The 23908-nt window shown below is 43.4% G+C and overlaps 1 protein-coding gene and 1 long non-coding RNA gene across 2 annotated transcripts; one reads left to right on the top strand and one right to left on the bottom strand.

Moving 5' to 3' along the window:
* The first annotated feature begins 24 nt into the window (after positions 1–24).
* Positions 25–23889, top strand: rgs12a (regulator of G protein signaling 12a). The gene is made up of 18 exons (XM_077544296.1): positions 25–294; positions 1394–3172; positions 3741–3833; positions 13199–13220; positions 13544–13707; positions 14145–14237; positions 14305–14448; positions 14659–14841; positions 14927–15077; positions 15158–15255; positions 16408–16599; positions 16701–16774; positions 16861–16987; positions 17138–17234; positions 17488–17543; positions 17757–17871; positions 18609–19148; positions 22824–23889. The coding sequence occupies exons 2-18, from the start codon at positions 1427–1429 to the stop codon at positions 23090–23092; spliced, it is 4164 nt and encodes a 1387-aa protein (XP_077400422.1). The 5' UTR covers positions 25–294; positions 1394–1426; the 3' UTR covers positions 23093–23889.
* Positions 12426–20697, bottom strand: LOC144035031 (uncharacterized). The gene is made up of 6 exons (XR_013288348.1): positions 20559–20697; positions 17468–17823; positions 16686–17279; positions 16402–16581; positions 12849–13025; positions 12426–12769 (listed from the first exon to the last, which is right to left on the bottom strand). It is a non-coding gene; the product is annotated as an uncharacterized LOC144035031 (long non-coding RNA).
* Positions 23890–23908: the final 19 nt, after the last annotated feature.

Below are 23908 nucleotides of genomic sequence, written 5' to 3'. Positions count from 1 at the left end.
TGCGGCGATTGGCCAGACAGAGGGAGAGGACGGACAAGGTGACGCGCAGACGTTACGTTGTCATGGTTACCGTCAATGTCGCTTTGTTCAAACTGCCTTATGCGCGTTCATGTCAAGAGGTGGGGCGTTCACGACACCGCCGCATATGGAGGACACTTAAATCACGACACGAATGCATTGTTTGGAATAACTACCCCTAAAAGAAAGGGTATCCGTGGCGTAAAAATGTCCATTTGGAACGTTTAAAAGCTGCGTGGATTTCTTTCTTTCTTGTAGCCTTCAGCATCGTACAAGGTAAATATAAAAAGTTCGGCAGCGTTCGTAACAGATAGTAGTAAAGTAGTAGTTGCTGCGGGAGTCGCTAATGTCTGTGACTACGGGTTGTAAAGCGCAAAACAGAAAGCAAGAAAAAACCCAATCTCTTCCTGCGGTTTACTTGCAACATGTTTCAAATGTGTGCCATTTAAAAAAATAAAAAAAAAGTGACCAAAAACCAAACGTCTGGTTGTCATTAAACTACTCTTGTTGAAGGGGAGAGCCAGCTGGCACTCTGCTCCGGAGGAGGATATAAAAGCCCTCTGTGCGTTTATCCTTGACAGATAATAACTCACCCAAACCAGACAGACTTGGATCTCTTACTTACTATGCAATCATTTGAACGTGATATTTGATTATTATTTATTAGAAGTTCTAGTATGAATGTAACTTGAACACGTTTTTCAATGGAAACGGGAAAAAAGCAATTATATCATTAATCCTTCAGTAACAATTTGAAGTAACATTTGACTAGTCTTAATTGTATGAAATTGTAAAAAGATGTTAACCACTGTTGAGTGGGTCACGGTGTATTCGCCTTTCAGGGTTTTGGATTAGAGTTAATAGCGTTGGTGTTACGGGTTATGGGTGTAGATTTGAGGTTGGTGTTTGGCAGGGGCGTGCAGCGGGGCTAACGAGGCAGTGTTTGCGAAACTCTGGTGTTCAGGTTAAGATCAAGAGTTTGGGGTTAGTATTCTGTTAGAGTTGTAAGCATGGCTGGACTGGCCATCTGGCATACAGGGCAGATACCCGGTGGGCTGGCCTCTTTTGGGGCCGATGCAGTGCTTTTTAATTATTATTTTACTCCAAGAAACTGGCCCAGAATTTAGAGGGTATCAGTCCATTAATCCATTTCGAATATAGATAGCAAACTGAAACATCATCAATAAACATCAGTGGCAGAACTGCATGTTAGTCGGGCTGGGCCGGCGTGCCTAAGTCAAAATGAAAGGGCCGATTTTTTTGTACTGGTCCTAAGGGTCAATTGTGAGCATCAATAACACTTTTGGTTAACTGTTGAAACTCACAATCTTTTCACCACAGTTTTAACTGTCCTTGTCTTTTTGTGCAACCATAGTATGACAACAACACAATAGTGTTGGCAACCAAGATGAGGATCCAGAGACAACCGGAAGGTGCAAGGAGACGCCTGGATTTAAGCGCATCCGGCGAGCTGCGACGCGTGGAGGTCCACCGTGGTCGGACAGGCTACGGCTTCACCATCTCGGGACAGTGGCCATGTTTGTTGAGCAGCATCCTGGAGGGAAGTCCCGCCGACTTGGTGGGACTCAAACAAGGCGACGGCATCATGGCGATCAACGGCGCCGACGTGTCTACCGCTTTGCATGAGACCGTGGTGCAGATGATTGGTCGCTGCATCGGACCGCTGCGCTTGGTCGTGCACACCGAAGGCCGTGTCATCGGGAACCCCATCTTACATGACGAAAAGTTCATAATAAGCCCCAAAAAGGCCGGCGTCCTCCGCGCCATCTCGCATGATTCAACCAACTCCGACAACTGGCGCCACATGCTCGCTAGCAAGCAGAGGCCACTGTCAGAGCCGGATATGTCCCAGTGGTCCAAACGGCGGAGCGCCGAAACACAAGAGCCAAAGAATGAACGTCATTCAGTTTTTACAGACAGCGAGGAAGCTAATACAGACTGGAGCATTTTAAACATGACCTTGGTGGTGGGCTACCTCAGCTCCACAGAGCTGATTTTGAATACGGCGCAATCGGAGGACGACGGCTTGAAGGCCATTCGGGAGCGAATACGCCAGCTGGGCACGGAGCAGGATACCCACACGCTGGTCGTGATGAAGATCACGTTTGACTGCATACGACTTTGCGACGACATGGGAGCCATTTTAGCGGCCTTTCCCACCGAGAACCTAGTCCTTGGGGCTGTTTGCGCCGAGGACCCTCGTTTTTTTTGCCTGGTGACCACCGCGCACATTATCAATGGCTGTGCTCTACAAGACTCTCCGCTGAGAGCTTCCTGCCATGTTTTTTTCATCGACCCAGAGCTGGTAAACCACGAGGAGCACGCAGGCATCGCCGGGCGCTTCGGTTTCGACTGCACCCCCGATCCGGACACCGCCACTTGCCTGGAATTCCCCCAGGCTCCGCCAGATGTCCTTCATTTTGTCACGGTCTTGTACAGCGACATGGGAGACGGAGTGGAGAGGCTTCGAGTCAAACTGGACGCGGAGGCTCAGCAGCAAGCCAAGAAGAACGTCCAACATGGGAGTGCGAATAGTATCGGAGACAGCGGAATTGACAACGCCTCACCCCCCGAGGAGAGAGCCGCCAGGGATTTCCCTTCTGTAATCCAAAACCACCCTGGGGTCCTCCTCCCCACCTGTCCATGGGATAATCCCACATCCCCAGATCATATCCCGAGAAACCTCTACAATAATGGCCAAAGGTATCATCCAGAGAACAGTGGCAGCACACACTCCCTCTCTGAGTCGCTACCCGGGCCCGATTCTCTCACCGACTTTTACGGAGGGCCCCCGCCTCGGCTTAAATTCCAGTTTAAGCCCCCACCTCCTCTTCCCTTTTTGGGTAACAAGAATAGCCTCTCAGAAGAGCTTCTTCTGGGCAGCCAACGCTGGTTCTCAAAGCCAAAGTGGCCCAAAACCCTCAGTGGTGACCCAGAGCCTCAGGTGACATGGAACAACGACAACAACTGGTTAGCCGGCATCGGCCTGGGTGCCTGTACACAGAACCTGCCACCCGCCATGAGCCAGATTCCCTCAGACCGGTATCGGTCTGCCGAGATCCTCCCAATGATGCCCCCCAAAGAGGAATGGACCCAAGCGTTTGTCCACCGGAAGAATGAGCGTGGGAAAAATGTGAGTTATCAAACTTAACTGGCATTTGACCCCTTCAAATTACAAGACCATTTTTTACATATCATAACACTATGAAGAAGTTGGAATTTTAAAGAAAAAACTTTTTTTTTTTTTTTTTACTTATTTAACTTTTATTTACTTTCTTTGGGTAGAATGACTTTTTATGCAACCCTTTTCTTGTCGTATGAGAAAGCTGGCTTCCAAAGTGTTGTTATACTTAATCATGCCCACAAGATGTAGCTGTGGATCTACTTAGCAAAACGCACCTCATGCGATGATGACTTTCTCATAACAACAATCTGGTCCCACTACATCACAGATTTTTCTGTTCAAAATTACACATTATGTTTGTGTTAAATAAGTTTAGAATGTGTCTACAAGTGTGTTTAAATACATTTTAATGTAATTCTATTGTGAAGGAGGGGCATATTAAAGCTTAAGCTACATTAAAAATATTTTAAATGTCTCTCTTATCGGTGCTAGGTCTGGAACGTAACTATCTTGATGAACAGGAGATCACTGTATATTTCATTGAATTAAAGAAAAAATATGATTTGTCCTCTGACAGGGCTCCAGGTTTTGGGGCTTGGGTGTGCTTCGTGCCTCCAAACGCCGCTCTTCAAAGCGTCTTAGCCTGGCCCGATCTCTGGACGACCTCGAGGTAAGCTTTGCATTTACTGTGCATGGTGACAGACCACCACAACCAAAACAAGACTGAGAATTGCTTTTGATGCCCAAAACATTTATTCACGGATATACAACTAAGAAACGCGCCTGAATCGACACTGACCCACTCGCATGACTCGAGTTTAATATCAGTGGCTTTTTTTACATCGCATTCACCATCCACTCCATCAAGTGTGTCAACCTGTCTTACAAATGCAACACACTTTTGCGCAGTGATATTGGGTGTTGTTCCTGGTATCTGCCGGAGCCATCCACCCAGCTTGGGGGTTATTGTACCAGTGCCCAGATCACCGCTGCTGCCTTTACCCACCAATATTTTTCCTAGTTTTTCCTTCTGTCCTTGGTATTTCTGCACCTTTTCATGCTCCTTTTTCCAGATGTTGCTATCAATTGGGATTGCTGCTTCTATCACAACTGCTATCTTCTGATCTTTATCCACCACTACCTTTCACCAGTTTGTGAGTCTGGATCTGAAAGTCCCATAAGATCTCGGCCTGGTTGTTCAGAACCACCTTCGCTGGCATCTTCGTCTTGATTCTGAGGCCTGTAGTCCATATTTGGTACAGATGTTCCAGTACACTATTCTTTCCACCGAGTTTTGCTGCTCCATGTATGCCTTGCCAGCTAGCATCTTACACCCTGTTGTGACATGCTGCACCATTCTCTGGGCCTTCTTTGCACAGCCTTCACCTAAAGTACTGTCTGATGTGGTGGACCCAAGGCTCTGTTGCGCTTGTGTTTAGGGACTGTTCTTGTGCTTCCATGATTAATGCCTTCTTGCTAATTTTCAGTCCAGTCTTTTCAAGCCACTGGCCTGTTTTGTCAATGTCAGTCACTTCTATTTGGTGGTACATGTTGGTGGAGTGTCTTTCCATGACAGCCCATCTGGCTCCTTCTCCTTAGCGGGCGTCTGTTGTCTGAGGCACTCACTAAGCAGTTCCTCCCTGGGGGGCATCATTTTGTTGTATTCATGGAGGAAAAAAGAAGCAAGAAGAGATGTATACACTTACATACATGTTTGTGTGTTTGGGGCTTAAACTTGTTCTACTTTCTTCTAAAATACAAACTCTGAAATGATTCATTACCATCATTTACTGGCGTGTCTTCATCATTACAGTAATGTAGAAGCGTGAATTTCACTGACAAGCCGGGAAAGACCCCCTTCCATGCCTACCTTTTGAAACCATACTTGACGAATATATTCGTCGGTGGCAGTAAACGGTTGGATTCTAATGCATGTGGCCAAGGGGAGCCACAGTCGCCGATGCATTTCAACACACAAATATGAAATTACAACACTGTGTGCTGCTGTAGGCTAAAACGCACATCTACTCACATGCATGCATACAGCTCCTGACCTCACTGACTAGGCCTCGCCCCTTAAAGGCACACATCCAACACACCAATACTACAGTAAGTACTATAATTACACTTTCTAAAACCAGTTCGTCTTTAAATACGCTTATGTTTTTATACATTGCAGTGCTCTTTATTTTATTAATAACATGGGAAAATAAATTTTAGTTTTAGTGTGGCTGGAACAGGAAGAAATTCTTTCCGGCATTCCTGTCCTAGTTGCTTTGCACCCTTGTCGCTCATTAGACACGACTGACTTTTTTCCCCGTGGCGCCTGTGGGCGTCGAAGGGAAGGCATGAAGAAGACACGGAGGCGGGATGTGGGAGGTAAACAGAGAGGAGGAATCTGCCGCGACCAAAGAAAGAGAGAGAGCCAGAGAGGGAGGGAGGGAGGGAGGGAGGGAGGTAGAGCGAGAGTCACGGTACGAGTCTCCCAGTCACTGTTGGGATTTTGGGCTCTCCCGCACGTCCAGCTTCCGCGAATGGACCCGTTTCCGTGCCATACATGGAGCCCACCATTACCCTCAACTCTGTAAGTCCTCTCATCTTGCTGGCTTTGTGCACTGCTGCGGAATGTTTCTCTTCATTGGTCGTGTATCGGGTCGGGCCATCTATTCTTGTAAAAATGCAAAGTGATCAAGTTGATCATTTTTATGTGAACAGCCAAAAGGTGACTTTTCTTTCCGATGCTTTATGTTTTGTGTGGGCATGATAAAAAAAATGTCACTGCCGTCTTCCACCAAAGACAGAATATTATTTTTCTGAGTGGGTGTCTATTTGGGATGCGGCGTTTAAGTGGTAATTAATTGGAGTATGGCCTCTAATAGAACATGGGCAGTGATTTCTGACCAATTCTGCAGGTACAACATTGTTTGTTTTTTGTTCTTCTATTAAAGGAAAATACTGCATATCTGTTTTGAAGTAAAGCGCTTTTTTATTTAAGTGGATCTGGCAAATGATTGTGCCACACAGAATGGAATGGAAGAATGGAAATCATTAATTGAGGACGTACCGCCTGTTGTCTGGTTTGGAGTGAGATGTCTTTGGCAATTAATTATTTCGGGTATGGCTCCGATAGATGCCCACGATTAGAGGAAAAATGGCAGTTGTCTCTTTTGGGGTGTATTCCTGTAGACCCGGTGATAATTTAATTGCTTCATAACTATTGTAAGAGGAAATACCATCAGCAAATTTTTGGGAGTAAGGCATTTGTTTATTAGGAGGATCTGGCAAAAAGGGTAAGGCTTCTATAGGAACGGAGCCAACTTATTAGAAAGTAGTCTGTTTGTGATGTGGTGTTTTTGTATTCAGGTGGACCTGGCAAATTATTGGGGCACGGCTTAATTTAGAGCGGGGCTAGGAAATATGTTATTTTGAACAGTGCAATCAACTTCTTTTGTCTGTTGATGTTAAGCGGGCGTTTAGATGGAAAAATAAGTTGCCGTTCAGTTGTGTGAATCTGGCGACACAGGCGGAACACAACAAACTTTTGTTTGTCAGCAAAAGGTGTTGTCGGGCGAACGCTGCCAGAGGAGAAGACATTTTCTCACCGCTTTCATTTTGTCTTCTGCTGCCCACGTGCTTTGCGTCTGAATATGCGACAGCCAAATAAGCCGAGGAGCAGATGTGATTGCGGTTGCCGAGTTCATTCTCTGACCGACTGACCGCCGCTGGAAATCTCGCGTTGCCATGACATCATCTGCAAAGACAACCAAGGAGGATTTCCAAATGCTCGACACACAATCACGCAAAAGCGGTGCAATCTCTTGAAATTCAACTTTCAAATTTACAGTTGCCACCTCCACTTATTTTTTCGGAGGCATCTGAAGATTGGTGTGTCAGTTGGGGGATGAAAGTTTTTATTTTTTATTTTATTTTATTTTATTTTTTATTTTATTTTTATTTTGTTTTGAGTGTAGTGTATTTTTATTCAAGTGGACCAAGAAAACAATTTATTGTGGCATGGCTTCTATAAGAATGGAGCCGACTAAAAGAAGAAACACTGTCTATTTAGGGTTTGGTGTTTGTTTTCAATGGTCGTAGGTAGCGATTGAAATATAATATGGCTTCTACAGACCACAATTAAAGGACATACTGCAGACCGTCTGCGTGGTGTATGACATTTGTTATTCATGTGGACGCAAAAATTAATTGATTGGGGCAAGTCTTTTATTAGAACGTAGCCTACTGTTACAGCAAATAGTGCCAGCTGCCTAGTTGGGGTGTTTGCTTTTTTATTCAAATGGACCTGGTGTTTAATCAGGGCATGGCTTTTATCAGAATGGAGGCCCCTAATAGAACAAATAGTGCATTTTGCTATTGTGGATGTTAGAATGAATCTGTCCTAAAGGAATAAAGATGAAGCTATTTTTTTGAGTGCCTTTTTTTCCAAGCAGCTCAGCTTCCCTGCATGACCAAAGCGATTAGATGTCAGAACGTAAACTCAGGAAGTGAACGATCACCCTCGCCCTCGCATCACGCCGAGTGTGCCCACACTGAGCTTTGTTGTGAGATGGGAAAACGGGGGCAAGAGTCACCAGGCTAATTATACGTGTCAGGTTTCAAGCTCGGAAAGTCCATTTGGGGTGTTTTTTATGAGAGCGGAATAGCAGTGTGAGGGTGAGGTCACGTCTTATGTGGTTGCCCTCTAGGCTCAAGCGAGCGCAGGCCGTTCTTTTTGATAATACATTCTGAGGGGAGGGGCTTTTATGGAGTCGGGCGTTCATTTTACATATTGCATTACTTCCCCCATCATCCCTCTACAGCAGGGCAACCTACAGCCTGTGGGTCAACATTCCCAAAAAATTAAATAAAACCTTAATTGCATGACTTTCTTCTTGTAGCTTTTTCTGTACTGGGCCTGTGAAAATGTTATTGTCATGAAATGTAAATTATGTTTTTATCATAAAATTAAATCTTTATTTCCCAAAAATGTTTTCCTTTTACTGTTCTGATTTTTTTTCTCGGAATATTCCTTAGCCCTAATAATTTTTCCTGATTAAACTGACACATTATTCCTGTAATACGTTCCATGTATTTCCAAATCAATTTAGATTATATACAAACTGCAAAATCTGATTTTTGTTGCCTCTAACTAAAGCTTTATTTAAAAAAATATATATAAGTATTTCCGTTTAAATGTTCTTTTAAATTACTTCATTCTTATTATTTAAAATGTTTTATTGAAACTTTTTTTTCTCCTTCAAACGATTTTTTTTGTGGTCACAATATTGCAAATTTATTTGCACAGTATTATGGGGTTTTTTTCTCTCATACTTTTTTTCCCTGGTAAAACCGCCGTGTTTGGTCTCATAGTAATTGCGACTCTATCTGCGTAATATTCAGATTTTTCTCCTGACCATTTTTTTCGACCACGGAGACTTTATTCTCATAAAAATGTCAATCTCTTCACCGTAAAATGGGGATTTACCACGCCCAAAACATGACATTCGCCATCGTTAGCGACACTCTTTCCTTGCGTTGGAAGGAAATCTCTCCTCTCTTATCAGTCGCTCGCCGCACCCTGTCGCTCCCTCTCCTCCAAAAGGAAGTCGCCTTGATGTTATTTTCGTTTGTCATCCATAGCAGATAACTGCGATTATCTTAATATGTAAGTAATTAGGCATCTTGTGACAAGCAAAGCGTCACATGAAACCCATTTATTACTGTGGCATGCCAACAAAAAGAATTGCTCCACTCTCTACTTGTTCATTTGTGACTTTTTTTTTGTCATAAACGATTGACTTTTGTTCTTAAAAACTGGCACGGCACTCACGTAAGATTCAATTTATATATTTCATAGCTTCATTTTTGTAGTGGCAATAATACAGTTCATGTATGAGCTGGCCCAAGACATAATCAAACATGCTTAGGAGCCCCCGCCAAGGTGTTCTGGCTAGTTCCAGGTCACGTATTGTGTTCTCACCGCTACCCTTGCGTCGCTATGTATCAGGTGGCTTCATGTTAGCGTGACTTTTTTTTTTGTAGGTTTGATGGTAGAAAAGGTCTGTTGAAAGTTCTTGGTGGCTACAGATTAACTTTACTGTTTTTAAAGGGTTGAGCACACGGTTCTCGGAAATTACTTAGTGGCGTCACCTGTTCATATACGCTTGTATTGCGATGCTAGAAGGCTCCAAATCAGAATTGTTCATTAATAGCTGTAACATTTTGAATATAAAATGTATAAAACTTTTTAACGTGATGTAAAATAACACAAAAAATTACCAGTTGGAGTGATCCCCGTCGCAAACTTTGACGTTTGATTCAACAGGATTCATATGGTTTCAATTTATCCCGACTGTGTTTTTCTTCTTTTTTTAAGCGAGACCAGAGTACTAAAAGGAAGGGGGGCATTGTGGTTTTGTCAAGGGAAAGAAGGGGGGCTTATGATTCCTTCTCGACAATGTTGGAGAGACTGTATGTATCGTCGGGAGGGTTTCCATGGCAACTGCTGCCAAATGAGGAAACCACCCCCCTCCACCCCCTTCTTCTTCTTAGTCCAGTGCCATGTCAAATTTCAGGGTTTTTCCCCCTCCCTCTCTTTCCTTGACTTGTACAGACATGGTTGGCCTGGCTATGGGTGGGGAATGTTCAGGTATGCGCGCGTCTACTTTGCCTTACGTGCTGCTCGCCGAGCAGTAAAGGGAACAATGAGTCTCAAAAAGAGACTTTCCTTCAAGAGGACGTGGAACTTCAACACCGTAAGTAGTTTTTTTTTTTTTCCCCTGCGGTTGTTTTTTTTTGTTCGAGTCAGCTTTTTTTCGCATCTCTTTGTGGCTCATCCCTTGCTTGGGAACAGCTGTTTGAAGTAGTGGGGGCTTGTGGTTATTTGTGTCACTTTTTTCGGTGACTGTGGATACACGCTCATCTGGTTTTTAATACCAACAGCATGCCTCAACAAGCTCAAAGGAAATACTAAGCTACTCTTCCAGAGGCGCTAACCAGTGACAATATCATAGAGGTTGACTTATTTGCATCGGTATTAGTTTGTTTTTGTCAGGGTCTCGCATTTTCCTTCGGCATGTGGTGTCCAGGTACGCTAGAGTCAGCAACCACAGAAATGTTGGAAGTGCGTTTACCAACCAAAGTTAACGCGGTACCCGATCGATACAGGCTAACTGAGAGTTAACCCATTTGGTGGACTTTCTTTGTGTGTCGAAGGGAAATCTAAAGAGGAGCAGTCCCCTTTCTGCAGCCACCCACTGTGGACCAACTTGTCATCCAAGGCGTCAAAGGAGGAAGGGAGTGTGTGAGTGCGAAGGGTGATAGTGTGCCTGGGTCATTGCTTAGGGGACAAGGATGGTTGCGTGTGTGGTCCCTCATGAATACGTAGACTTTGTACCCTTCGTAAGTTGAAGTATTTACCGCGCTTGCCACATTTTCGACGGGTCATCGAGTGACTTTAAGCTGTCCTATCATTGGATTTGTAAATAACATAATATAAAATTCGAAAACACGAAAAAGTGATTCTATCAACAGCCTACTGCTTTTCACCGGATGCTCCATTCCTACAATTGGATGTCTTTTTACATTTGTCATCTCAGTAGGTAAATGCTTCACAAGTTCAGAACATTTGCTTCAAAAGCAAACATAACGTCACAAAGTGTGATGTCTTTCTTCCTCAAAAGCCATAACAGTCACTATGTAGTTACGGTCTGAGGTTTTGGTTGTTTTTAGCTCCAAAGCGACACGCAGATGGTCAGTCTGTGTTCTCCTGCTTCTGTTTTTTCGCTTTAACGTTGCCACTCCACACACATGGTGGCTACCGCGGAAGGTGGGGCGGGGGGGGGGGGGGTCCTGGGTGTCTACTACACGGGGTTGAACACGGGCAGCTGGAGGGTTGTAAAGAGGCTACGACAGACAATTAGCGGTTTATTGGGTTGCGTCTGATGGAGCTTTCACATGTGGTCACAATCCCAAAAACGGAACAAAACGTCACGATCGGGGCTCAGGCGGCACGATGGCCACGGCATGTCTGAGCCTCTGCTGTGGCCCGTCGACAATGTTGAAAACAACATATTGAGTCTCAAATCTTGGGTTTTTAGTCTAGTGCTTGCATCAGGTTTCAAGGTGCGTTCATGTTAGCGTGACTTAAGGCAGCCATGCCTTAAAGACAGGCCTGGATTCAAATTAAGGCGGAAAATCCACAGATTTGCCAAACAAAATACTGAATTCCTTGCTTTCATTCCAAACATCCAACAGTTTTTCTGAAATGACGGTGACCAAACCAAAATTCTGGAGTTGCCTGGACATGCGTAACACAGTTTGCATGTCATTGTCTACCCCCATTAACGAAGATGGCCACCAGCTCATTGAACTGACATACGTAGGGCTCGTACATATTACAGCTACATTCAGCGAAATAGTGAGTGTGTATTTTTACTAATTTTACTTAAAAAATAAGTAGCTCCATGTGAAGAGGAATAAAGGAATTTTGTCCTCTTTGCGTGTTCCAAAAATGAAGATAGATTTAATGTAAGAAAAATACACCTTTGCAAAAATGATTTTTTAATCAATCAGAGATCTCTGGACAGATAACAGCCTCTATCATCACTTAAACATCGTGGGATTCAGAGCGTCAAATGTGTCTCTTCCGGGTGGCGGACGGCTTTTATTGTTTAAGGACCTCCTCTCTTTTATTTGTAGACAAAACATATCTCAGTACTTTTCCAGAGCAGATGGCGTAAACAAGGTCAGATTTGGGTGTGTGTTCGGGACTGAATATGTTATATAGTTGAAGGTTCTATTTTTCCCCATAACAAAATCTCACAAACAAGTTGAACCAAATTTACAGTGGCCGTGACTGATGAAGAAAGTAAAGAGTGTGTGTGTGTGTTATTTCAAAGCAAATTTTGTTTTCAAGACCGAAATGTGCGTGTACAAAATAAAACAAGGAATTTTGGACCAATCAATGTGTACCAGCCTAAGGTCAGACCATACGAGATCAACATCATCTGCTCTGCTCAGGACACAAAACATTTCGACAAGGTTAATATGAAGAATTAAAATGTTCATAATGTGTAACAATAGTTGATATATGAAATTAGGTATTAAAAATGTTATAATATCTTTCACATGTCGGCTATTATCTTTCTCAAAGATTTCCAGCAATTCCCTGGTTGTAAATAAAACAAATGATTTGGCTAGAAAAAACTGCTCCTTTGTATCACAACAAATGCCAGTGGAGGTTTTTCAAAACAATCGCACTGAAACCGTGACAAACATTATTTATTGACTTGAGCCCAGGCATGTACTCCCAAAAAGTTAAGAGTTTGAGTGAAATTTCAAGATGAATACAAAAATACACAGCAAACTTTACGGGAGGGGCTTCTTTTTTACAATCTAACATTTGAATGCACATGGACAATTTTTCATTTTTGTCAGCACTTTTTACACAAATTACTGTTCTCTAACAAAGAACTCGATTGCAAATTTGAAAATTTCCCGGGATGTCTTCTTCCATGCCTTTTTGTGTGTCTCTCTATCTTTTTAGAAAATATCAAGGCACACCAACAAGCAAATGTTGGCTACACAGGTTCATGATGCACCTTCAGCCTTGTAGTGGGAGAAACAATGATGGATTATTTGAAGTAATTACATAACTTTGACTACATGGGGGTCTGCTCCTACTTACCCTTTTTTTGTCGAGGGCATCTCCCTGTGCACATAAAAGCACTCAATGGTGTTATTAGCAAGTGAATGGAGGACCATTAGAGCCCTGATGGCCCCTCTTGTGAGAATGCTTACTTTCAGGGCTCTGAGGATCACATCAAACAAGGCGGGGTGGCTCCTACACTCCCCGCCCTCCTCCCTGCGGAGGTGTGAACAACTGTTAAAGAGGCCATCCTTCCACCCCCTCGCACAAATTAACACCCATCTCCACGAGCGAGAGTGTTGAGATGCCCGGAGACGCTGCTATCCACTCACTCTGCAGGAGGTCATGACAGCAGCCTCTCACTCATGTCTTTCTTTGTTCTCTTTCAGTCGGCGGCTTCTTCGGACGGCGGTGAGTACGGTACTTTTATTTGCAGCCTATTTCGTCTGCCTTGTTGATTTGGTCTCACATTTGTCAAATGAGCATTTTGTGATCGCCGGAGTTCAAAATTCCAAGCAAAAACAACTGTGCGAGACTGAGTGAAATTTTGATGATCACTCTTGTGATTACAAATTCTCAGACCAAAATGTTATTGTGGCCCCATTATAGACATAAAGTGCGCACATACTGGAGCTTCATAGTTCATCCTCCAACTTGGAAGCAATAAAACAAGATTCACTTGAACAAGATTCAAAAGAAGCTTGTCAGTCTAATGCGTGTTTTGAACCTTGCAGATTACAGTGGCGTGCAGTTGCAGGGATGCTGCAGTCACAGCAGCCTGAACAGTAACGGCAGCCTCCCGGGAAGCCACCGGGGACTTCCGGAACAACGCGTGGCCAGCTGGGCCGCCTGCTTCGAGCGCCTTCTCCAGGACCCGGTGGGCGTGCGCTACTTTTCGGTACGCCCACAAAGTGCTCTACCTCCCCCCGCTTCTTTCATCAGCATGACAACGCTATTCAAATGAAGATTTAGTGTGGAAAATTAGGATTTCCATTGGCCAACAAAATAGCAACTCTACAAAGGAATGATAGAGTGCCTTTGCTGGTTCGCCAACGCATCATTACAGAAATGTAGACCCAAAATCCAACAAATTGCATCCACAACAGCTGTAAAGCAGAATTTTAAAACCACATCTCACAAAAGCAAGGCAGTGCACTGATTTTGGGTCACAATCAACAAAATACTGCCAAACGCTCATCAAGCTCAATTGTGCTGTGGAACAGATTTGACCCCTTCTGTCGCCAGCGCAATCAATAAAGCAAAAATGCAAAAAAAAGTTAAATTTCAACAGGCACTTGGAACTCAAATAAGAAGTTGTCATTTACGTCTCTACAGGAATTTCTCAAGAAAGAATTTAGTGAGGAGAATATCTTGTTCTGGCAGGCCTGCGAATACTTCAGTCATGTTCCTGCGACTGACAAAAAACAGGTAAGTCCGCCAAATGTCGCCACCTTGCCGGTGTTCTCAAAGATGACCCGACGTGTGTTTCCCGTAGCTGTCCCAGAGAGCCGGCGAGATCTACAACAGCTTCCTGTCCAGCAAGGCAACCATGCCGGTCAACATCGACAGCCAAGCTCAGCTGGCTGACGACGTCCTCACGTCCCCGATGCCCGACATGTTCAAGACGCAGCAGCTGCAGGTACAGCTTTTGTGATTTAAAAAAAATACAAGCCCATTTTGGGTTCAAAATGAATGAAATCCTAAAGTGAATTTGCCCACCATAACCGGCCTTATTCTAGTACAGTGGAACAAATGTTCTCCTCTGTGCACGAGGCTGTGCAAAAATGCAGCATGCCCTTCTTTCGCCAGCCCAAAAGGCCTAATTTGCCCTGCGCATTCCCATTTGCAGATCTTCAACCTGATGAAGTTTGACAGCTACTCCCGTTTTCTCAAGTCTTCCCTCTACAAGGAGTGCATGCGTGCTGAGGTGGATGGCCTTCCCTTGCCGGATCCCTACCAGATCCCCTGCAGTCCCGCGCCATCCAAACACAGCGCCAGCTCGGACCGCTCCACGCTTTCCACTCCCAAAAAGGTCGTTTTTTTTCTCCGCGGCTTTTTGAAGAACAAAAACTCCAATCAGTTGAGCTGATGTCGTCTTTTGTCGGCATACCTTGCAGGACGGCCGGAAGCAGCGTTCCGGGAGGTCGCTCAACGAGGACAATAGAGAAGAGAGCGCCGACAAAAAACGTGGGATTTTCTTCTCATGGTCACGCAATCGGAGCTTTGGCAAGGGTCCCAAAAAGAAGGACATTGCCGACATTAACCTCGGTAAGTGTAACCCACAACTTCAAAGAAGAAGTTTTTTTTCTCCTTTTCCTCTAAAGGGGGTTTCTTCTGATTCTGTGCAGACTATTGGGGTAGTAACGGCCGAAGGGAGTCCCAGGGGTCCTTGTCTTCCAGTACCAGCCTGGAGATGGCCACTTCCTGCTCTTCTGGCAAGATAGATGTAAGATTCCACTGGGCAGATCACCATGACAACACACAGAGTCCACTTTTTCTCTTTCGTTCTTCTTGTTTGCTAGCCCACTCATATTTTTTTTTTCTTGGCACACATTTCGAAGAAACAAACTCGCATAGTATAAGAAAGACATTGCAGCATGACCGCACATGTATTTCCAGGTGGTGAAAATTCAGACTTCTATGTCATTGGACCAAGGCAGAGCCATTGAGAAAATAGGAGAACTGCTTGAATGAATATTTAGCTTTTGCATCTACCACTGTAGTTCGAATGTATGACATGTCAGTCGATGAGGAGACGTTAAATGAGGGAAATTACTTAGGCTGGCCGTAATTTACATGTCATGTCAGCAGGTTAACTGATTCAAAAATGGACGTGGTTGAAATTCATACAGTTAAAATGATCGTTGAGGAGACTGCTAATATTACTTTAATATAAATGTTCCTTTGAAGGTAAAAGGTAGGAAGTAACCTGGTGCCTAATCTTTTCAAGCAAACTGGTCTGTAGTATAGCAGGGATGGCAAACCTGTTTTCAGTTCCCTCATTCTAAAAACAGTTGGGTCAAAAATAACCCAAATTGGTTCAAAAAGGAACCAACTCAACTTTTGGGGTTATTCAATTAACCCAAAAAGTTGGGTCAAATTAATAACACAGAAAACAACCCAAAATTTGGCTGCCTTGTGGATTATTTATTTAACTTTTACCAACTTTTTGGGTTAAATAATTCAAAAAGTTTGGTCGGTTCATTTTTCACCTAATTCAATTGTTGTTTTGTGGGTTATTCATTTGACCCTTGAACTTTTGGGAAAATTTTAATAACACACAAAACAACCCAACAAACCAAGTTGCTTTGTGGGTTCTTATTTAATATGGTCCAACGGTTTGAATTAAATAATTCAAAAAGTTGGGTCAGTTCATATTTGACCAAATTCAGTTGTGTTATTTAATGAACCCAAAAAGTTGGGTCAAACGAATAAACCACAAAACGAGCCAAAATAAAGGGTTGTTTTGTGGATTATTAATTAAGTTTGTTTAATAACTCAAACAGTTGGGTTGGTCAATTTTTTTAACTAACCGTTTTTTAGAGTGCTGAAGCCTGAAAACATTAAACCTCCAAAATGGTTTTCTACTCACTTGTAGTCAGACAATCGGCACTCAGTGGGTGTGTGGGAGCGCTCCCCGAAACACTGCAGTGTGACGCTACCCAACGGCTCCTGCTCCTCCATCAACCTTCGGCCAGGCTCCTCTATTCGGGAGGTCCTCCAAGTTCTTTGTCACAGCATCAATGTCAACGTGGCGGCGGTGGATCTCTTCCTGGTGGGAGGTGAAAAGGTGACCAAATGAAGTGAAATGAAATGATGAAACACACAAACAAAAAAGATTTTTGAAAGGTAACGATGAATAAAAATTATTATTACTTTTTTGAATTAAAGCCTTTAGTGTTGGACCAAGACTGCATGACCCTCAGCTCGCGAGATCTGCGACTGGAGAAGAGGACCTTGTTTCGGTGCGAACCGTCACCATGACAACACGTTTCGCGTACATGTTCGCTGCATGTGACCGTGACGATCGTGTTCTCCTCTCTCCTTTCAGACTGGACCTGGTGCCCATTAACCGCTCAGTGGGGCTGAAAGCCAAACCCACCAAGCCAGTCGCTGAAGTCTTACGCCCCGTGGTAGCCAAGTATGGCCTCCTGCTCAATGATCTGGTGGTGAAAATAGTAAGTTGTGTGGTCTCGGAGTGCCACAGGGTGGAGTACCAGGGCTACAATTATTCCTCGTCACCCATGGGGTTTATTTGAGTCCTGTGGCTTTCTACTTTTACCCCGTGTTCTACCAGCAGTTCAAACGCGTCATTTGCTTTGTTGTAGAGTGGCCAGACGGAACCTTTAGACTTGGGAGCCCCCATATCCAGTCTGGACGGCCTGCGCATTGTGCTGGAGCGCATCGACCCGGCCTCAGCCAAAGGTACGGCGCTTTACCTTTTGTCAAATAGTGGGAACCTCTGTCATACTGTGTAAAAGAAAAACATATACATTAGTATCATTATTTGTTAAAATAGATGAAAAGAATTGATATGTTTTCAAATGCTACCCTGCAGATAATTAAAGAAAAATACCATATAATGTAGAAAAATATAGTGTATATCACAAAAATACAGTTTTAATTGGCTTGAATAGACTCAAATAGATAGGTCTCACATGCAGTTTGTTGTCCACAGACGCATCCAAGAGCTCCCTCAAAAATCAACCGCCTATCAGGAGTCTTTCGGCAACAGTAAGTCTACGCCGTCTGCTTCCGCGTCGGCTGGGTGCCGTCTCCATTCACCCGCATTAACAACTGGGCCCATGCGACGGGCGGGTGTTTCCTCTTCACCCTAACGCGGCTGACTAACTGACTCGCATCCTTGCGACGCGGCGGACGGCGGCAAAGGACGGCGCGGTCCGACCACGCCGTCCCCTAACAGCGTTATCATTGTTGCGTCTGCAGGGAGATGAGAGGTCAACAGCGCCAAAGGAGTTTTGTGGGCGAGCAGGTGGACCGGACTTGGCACTCCCTGGCGAAAAAAGAAAACAGAAAAAGATTAATATAGATGAAGCCGAAGGTAAACCTCCCTTGTTTCATCTCTCAATGCTCAGCTGTGCTTTGCCGCCGAAGCAGGGATGCAAACTCAATTTCAGTCACACAAATCAAAATGGCAGACTTACCTCTTTATTATGGGTGTACTCATGTCCGAATTTCATGTTGGTAAGTCAGACGGGATGAGACCTTGTGGAGGCAAGGATTTACGAAACTTTTTGTTTTTAGGGTGAGATGTGAAACTCCGGCCACGCACAGGGAAATAAACTCAAACGTTTGGCAATTAATTGTAATTTCATATAGATGCCACAAGGTGGCGCAAATCATTTTTTCTTATTCAATAAGCAATAAAGCTCCTCCCCTAAAGTTTTTACATTAGACATAACAGGTTACAGGTTAGATAAAAATCAGCCTTTCGGTTTCCCCATATTCTCTTGTATGACTGGCTTCAAGTGGATACAAGCATTCTGCCATCTAGTGGAAAAGCATGTAATTGTTCTGCTTGTTACCAGATGATCTCTCACAACACAATGAGGGATCACTGGGCTAGTACATGTGATCAAAATCTCGAAGAGGAGTTTGCTTTTGAAGGACTGAAATGACTGCTCGAAAACAACATGGTAGACTTCCCTCGCCTTTTCAAAGCCTGACTTTGGTCTCTGGGGTCGCTTCCTGGCTTATCTGCATGCCAAATGTCTCCATCTAGAAGCTGCTCGCCTGTTTGCCAAACTAAAGCAAATCAAACTGTTATTTTCCCTGTAGAATTCTTCGAGATGCTAAGCCGGGCGCAAAGCACCCGGGCCAACGACCAACGCGGATTACTAACCAAAGAGGACTTGGTGCTTCCCGATTTCTTACGTCTGGTCCCCCTTCCCGCTTGTCCCTCCTCGGACCCAGCGTGCTCCACACCGGACTCTCTGAAGCAAAGCCGCGAGAACGGCGGCTACCCTCGAGGGCCGCTGGCCTCGGGCCTCCGTTCCGAGAGTCTGGACTCCTCCCTCGGACACTCCGGAGCCAGGCGGTGCCTGATGCCCCCGTCTCGCCACACGCCCTTTGGCTCCCACTTGTCCCCTATCCCGCGCCCCCCGGAGGCCCGGTCGAGCCTCCGCACCGTGGAGGAGGACGCTCACGCCGACTTGACCCTGATGGGGGAGGGCGACATCAACAGCCCCAACAGCACGCTGCTGCCCGCATCTCCGTCACCCATGCCATCCCTGGAGGGAAGCCTGCCCGAGGCCAACTTCACTCCGCCACCGCCGCCCTGCCCTCACCCTCAAGACGCGGACGCAAAGTCCACTCCAGGTACTGCGTAGTACACCAGAGCTCCCGTTTCCATTCCATTATTTCCCCACCTCGTGCACTTTAATAGATTTGGATTCTCTCTGTTTGTTCATCCGTTGATTAAAACAGACACTTGTAAATATTTGGTCAGGAATTTGGATTTTTGGCTGTACAATTTTGGAAAATAAGTTGGGAATTTTGTGTCAATTATGGAATGTCAGCCCACAGCAGTAGGATGTGGAAGATTTCCCCCCACAAGCCACTAAAAGGATGCAGGATAACATTCCAAAACAGCACAGTTCTTCCAAATTATTTTCTATGTTGTCAGGAAGCAGAATCGGGAGCGATGAAATGAGCGTGTCGGAGCAATAGCGCCGCTAATGGTTGTGATTCTGTATCTGTCTTTGGACTTGTCAATCAACTGTGTACCCGTCATTTAATCCATGGAATAAAAGCTCCAATCGGATGTGATGCTCATTTTTCTTTGATCCGCCTCCGCATGCCTTCTATGTTTTTGCCTGGTGGCGTCGTCCTCATCATCTCCTTTTGCTGTTGCTGCATGCGCTTCTTGACGGCACGGGGGTGTGAATAATGATGTGTGCTTGCTTGGCTTCTATCGCTAGCGTCTTTCGAGCTGTGCGGTGTAGGTGGTGGTTACTTTTAGGGTGGCGCATTGTGGATTGTCTGCAAAGGCTTGATAGGACGCCATCTTCGGTTTTGGCTTATGAGGGCGTATTATAGTAGGCGATAGGGATGCCATGATATTGGATTTGACTTGCTGCCTATGCCGCCACATCTTTCCTGTCCGTCTGTTTCCACAACCTATTTTTCAATTCAACATTCTTCCCCATAGGAAATAATGGAAATGAAACCTAAATACCATAAAGAACAGTTAACAGAGACACCAAACTATTTCCTGGTGCTGTCTAGTGCAAACCAGTGGTACCACGTACCACTTAAAAAAACTAATAAAACATGGCTCTTCAAGTGCCACCATCATGACCAATTTTTATAAAGAGTAGTGGAGTAGGCTTATGTGTTCAACAAAAAAACGATACAGTGGTTTAATTCCTAAAAAGTATATTTAATATTATTGTAAAGCACTCTAACATTATGCGCAGTTTGAAAATTAACACTGCGCTCACATATAGGAAATTACAACTACAATAAAAATATAACACACGTAAAAAGTTAAATAGATTGTACCTTAAATGGTAATAAAAAAAGTTGTAAATTATTAAATATAACTGTAAGTATGCATTTTGAACATTTAATTTAATGATTCTTCCCATTCTCCAACACTTTGAGAATTACTGCTGTAAGCAATCTGATTGGACGCTGGGGAATAATCCCGCAGACCACGGCAGTTAAACGCTGAGAACATGCGCCTCCGAATCACAATAACAATTCCAACATTTGCTCTAACCTCACCTGCGTGTGCTCAAAATGGCTGCCATACTGTTGGTTGCTGCGCGCCTATGCCTGATTCTTCCCGCTGCCGCTGGGCGCCATGGTAACCTCATCCAGCTGCTTCCAAAGTGTCACCTCTGATTTCTAGCCCTTCTTCTCCCTATTTTGAAACAAACATATAATAATAATGATGATGATGATAATAATAACATTCCAAGAAAAACAATGGACTTCGTTTTGGATCCAAATACACAATAACTTCTATGGTAATGCCCTACAGTGACACGAATGCTAATAGATATTACTGTTATACTGTATATTTATACAAAATTCAAAATACATTTGGGCTTTTTTTAATCCTGTGATAGACAGGCATCCGTTTTTTTGCCCACAAGAGGGAGCCATCGCACAGACGAACCTATTCACCATGAACCCAGCTCCACTATTAGCTTGGTGCAGGAAAGTACAGAAGAAATAATGAATTAATACAATTAATGAAAAAAAAAAATAAATATATATATAAATAAAAAATAATGTATATATATATATATTACTAAAAATGCATTCATGAAATACATATATCTAACTACTGGTAAAAAAAAAATAATTCTCCCAAAACTGCCCTGGAACAAAAACAAAAGAAAACAGAAAAGAACAAATAATATAAAAAATACCAATTATGTCTTGGAGTCACCGCATGGAGAGTATCGAGAAACTATGATTAATTGTATGGAAGTGTCAGAATTGCAGCACTACATACCAGGGTCAACACATCACTTCCTGGTGCGGTTGTTACCCAATCCCACTGCATTGTGTCACCTTTTTTTTTTTTTTTATTCCTTGAAGGAGGTCAGCTGTTGGAGCTTGGAGGCGGTGTTTACATCAGCACTGAAGCGGCACTGAATCACTGACTGTTTAAGTGATATTATTATTAAGAAATATTTATTTTACGGCAGCTGGCCGCAATTACAATTACAAAAGTCGTGTCAAGCACATTTTCCCTACACTTTTCGTCCTATTTTGAATTTGACGAGAGTAAAAATAGTAACGTTTAAAAAAAATAAAAATTGCTAACTGATGTTCAAACCGCTACTTTCTGCCAATTTTGGTCAAATTCTGAACTCCCAACAAGAGGAAAAATAGGACCTTAAAAAAAAGTTTTTAAATGCATTGTTAACTGATGATGAAAGTTATAGGCTGGTCCTTCTTTTGGAACATAAATTGCTAATGGCAATTTGAACTCCTGATTGATTTGGTCTACTTTTATTGAAGGAGAGCAACGAATAGTAAATTTGAAAAACTATATTTTGTTGACTGAAGTAGTAAGATGGAACATTGAGGCGAGCCCAATTTGAATGATCAATTCTGGGTTACTTTTATAGTTACCAAATATTAATACTTTTGTTTTATTTACATTTAGAATTACTTTATTATCGATCCAAATTCTGTATTTACTGTACCCACAAGTTTATTATAATAACCACTATAGAATATATTTGCAAACAATATTAGTTTTAATAACGTAGATACATTAAATAGGTAATTTAAGTACAATTTAAACGGCTGAGGACCCAGCATTGACCCCTGTGGGACACCACAAATAATACAAAGTTTAGCAGATAAATGTTCACGCATTTTTACGTATTGTGTTTGTTTCAGTTAATTAACTTAACTAGTAAGAGCGAGTGCTTTATGTATCAAATACTTTTTTTTTTAAGATCAATAAATATTCCAAATAGCATGTTTCTTTTTATCCAGAGTGTTTGTTCAACTGCTTCTATCAGAGCCATTGAAGGTTAAATAACAGTTGTAAGATGGAAGCATTGAGGCTTGTCCTTCATTTCCAGCTTCATAGACCAGCTCAGTGGACTAGTGGTAGAGTGTCCGCCCTGAGACTGGGAGGTCGTGGGTTCAGTCCCTGGCCGGTTCATAGCAAAGACTATAAAAATGGGACCCATTTGCCAGCCTACTTGATATTCAGCATTAATTGGGGGGTTAGATCACCAAATGATTCCTGAGCGCGGCTCCTGCTGCTGCTCACCCCTCCCTCAGGAGATGGGTCATTTGCGGAGAACGAATTTCGCCCCACTTAGGTGGGTATGACAATTAATCGTACTTTGAATTGGAAATAGCATCACTAAATACGGGCCAGCAATGGTCTGTAATCTGAAGTTTCTTCCAGTTAAGTTTGTTTAACTTTTAAAAAATTATGTCAATTTGTTTGCTTTCTTTTGTTGTTTTCACCTGTAAAGGTTAGCTTAAGTGTTCCTTCTTTTCCGTTTTCAGGCACCAACTGCGGCGCCAACACACCTGGCGAGAAAGAAGCTTCGGCGCAAGAAGTGATGGACGTGGAGGGGGTGCACCTGGAGGAGGGCGCGCCGCCTGAGACCCCTCGCGAGGACGAATCGGAGCTCAGCCTGAGCTTCCAGGGCTACGTGGCCGAGCTGCGCCACTGCCAGAGTCGGATGAGGAATGCCCAGCAGATGCCGCAGGCCGCCGTTCGCCCAGATGAGCCAGACTGCAAGGCGGACCTCTTTAAGGCCACTGTGGTCTAACCGGCCCCAACAACCCCCCCCACCCCACCCCCGTGAATACACTGCTGCACTTTGAAAGCCCCAAGGGAAGGAGTCGAACAACTCTGCATGTAAAAAGCCGTCAACGCCTCCCCTCGATGAAATGATAGCTATTGTAAATTGGAATTCTGGTGTTTTGGTACGTTTGGTCGGTATAATTTTGTGTTTTTGGTATACAGTAGCTTGAACTTTCTATTACCAGGTATTGTTCTCATTTGGATTTTGAACATTATTTTTGTTTTGTTTTTTTATTTGGTATTTTCTCAACCATCCAAGGAAATTATTCGTTGTTTTATTTTAAATTACATTTGACAATTCTATTACCAGCAAAGGAAAAATGGCAACTTCTAAAATAGTTAATTTTTTTTGGGGGGGGGGGGTGTATTAGTTTCTTTTATTTAGTATGTCCCTCTGAGGACTTTATCAAAACCCTGGTATTGTTCTAATTTGGATTTTGAACATTATTATTATTTTATTTGGTATTTTCGCAACCATCCAAGCAAATTATTAGTTGTTTTATTTAAAATTACATTTGACAGGCTCAACTTATGGACCAATGTTATTACATTATTTTTATGTTTTTTCAACCACATTCGCTCCCCTTTTTTCCTTCCCAAATATTTTTTTCTCAAAATTTTACTTTTACTTGAAACCAAAACCATAATTTTTTTAGGATCAACAAAGAAAATCCTCCTTTGTGCTTCCTGATGGCTGAATATTTCCTGTGCTTTCTGCTTCTGTGGTTGAAGTTGTCGATTAAAAAGAAAATCTTCAATGGCTGTCATTCCTCTTTGAGTT

The sequence above is a fragment of the Vanacampus margaritifer genome, chromosome 15 (genome assembly GCF_051991255.1).
Source record: "Vanacampus margaritifer isolate UIUO_Vmar chromosome 15, RoL_Vmar_1.0, whole genome shotgun sequence".
Taxonomy (NCBI): Eukaryota; Metazoa; Chordata; class Actinopteri; order Syngnathiformes; family Syngnathidae; genus Vanacampus; species Vanacampus margaritifer.
Note: the sequence above shows the minus strand (reverse complement) of the source record. Positions and strands in the feature narration are given on the sequence as shown.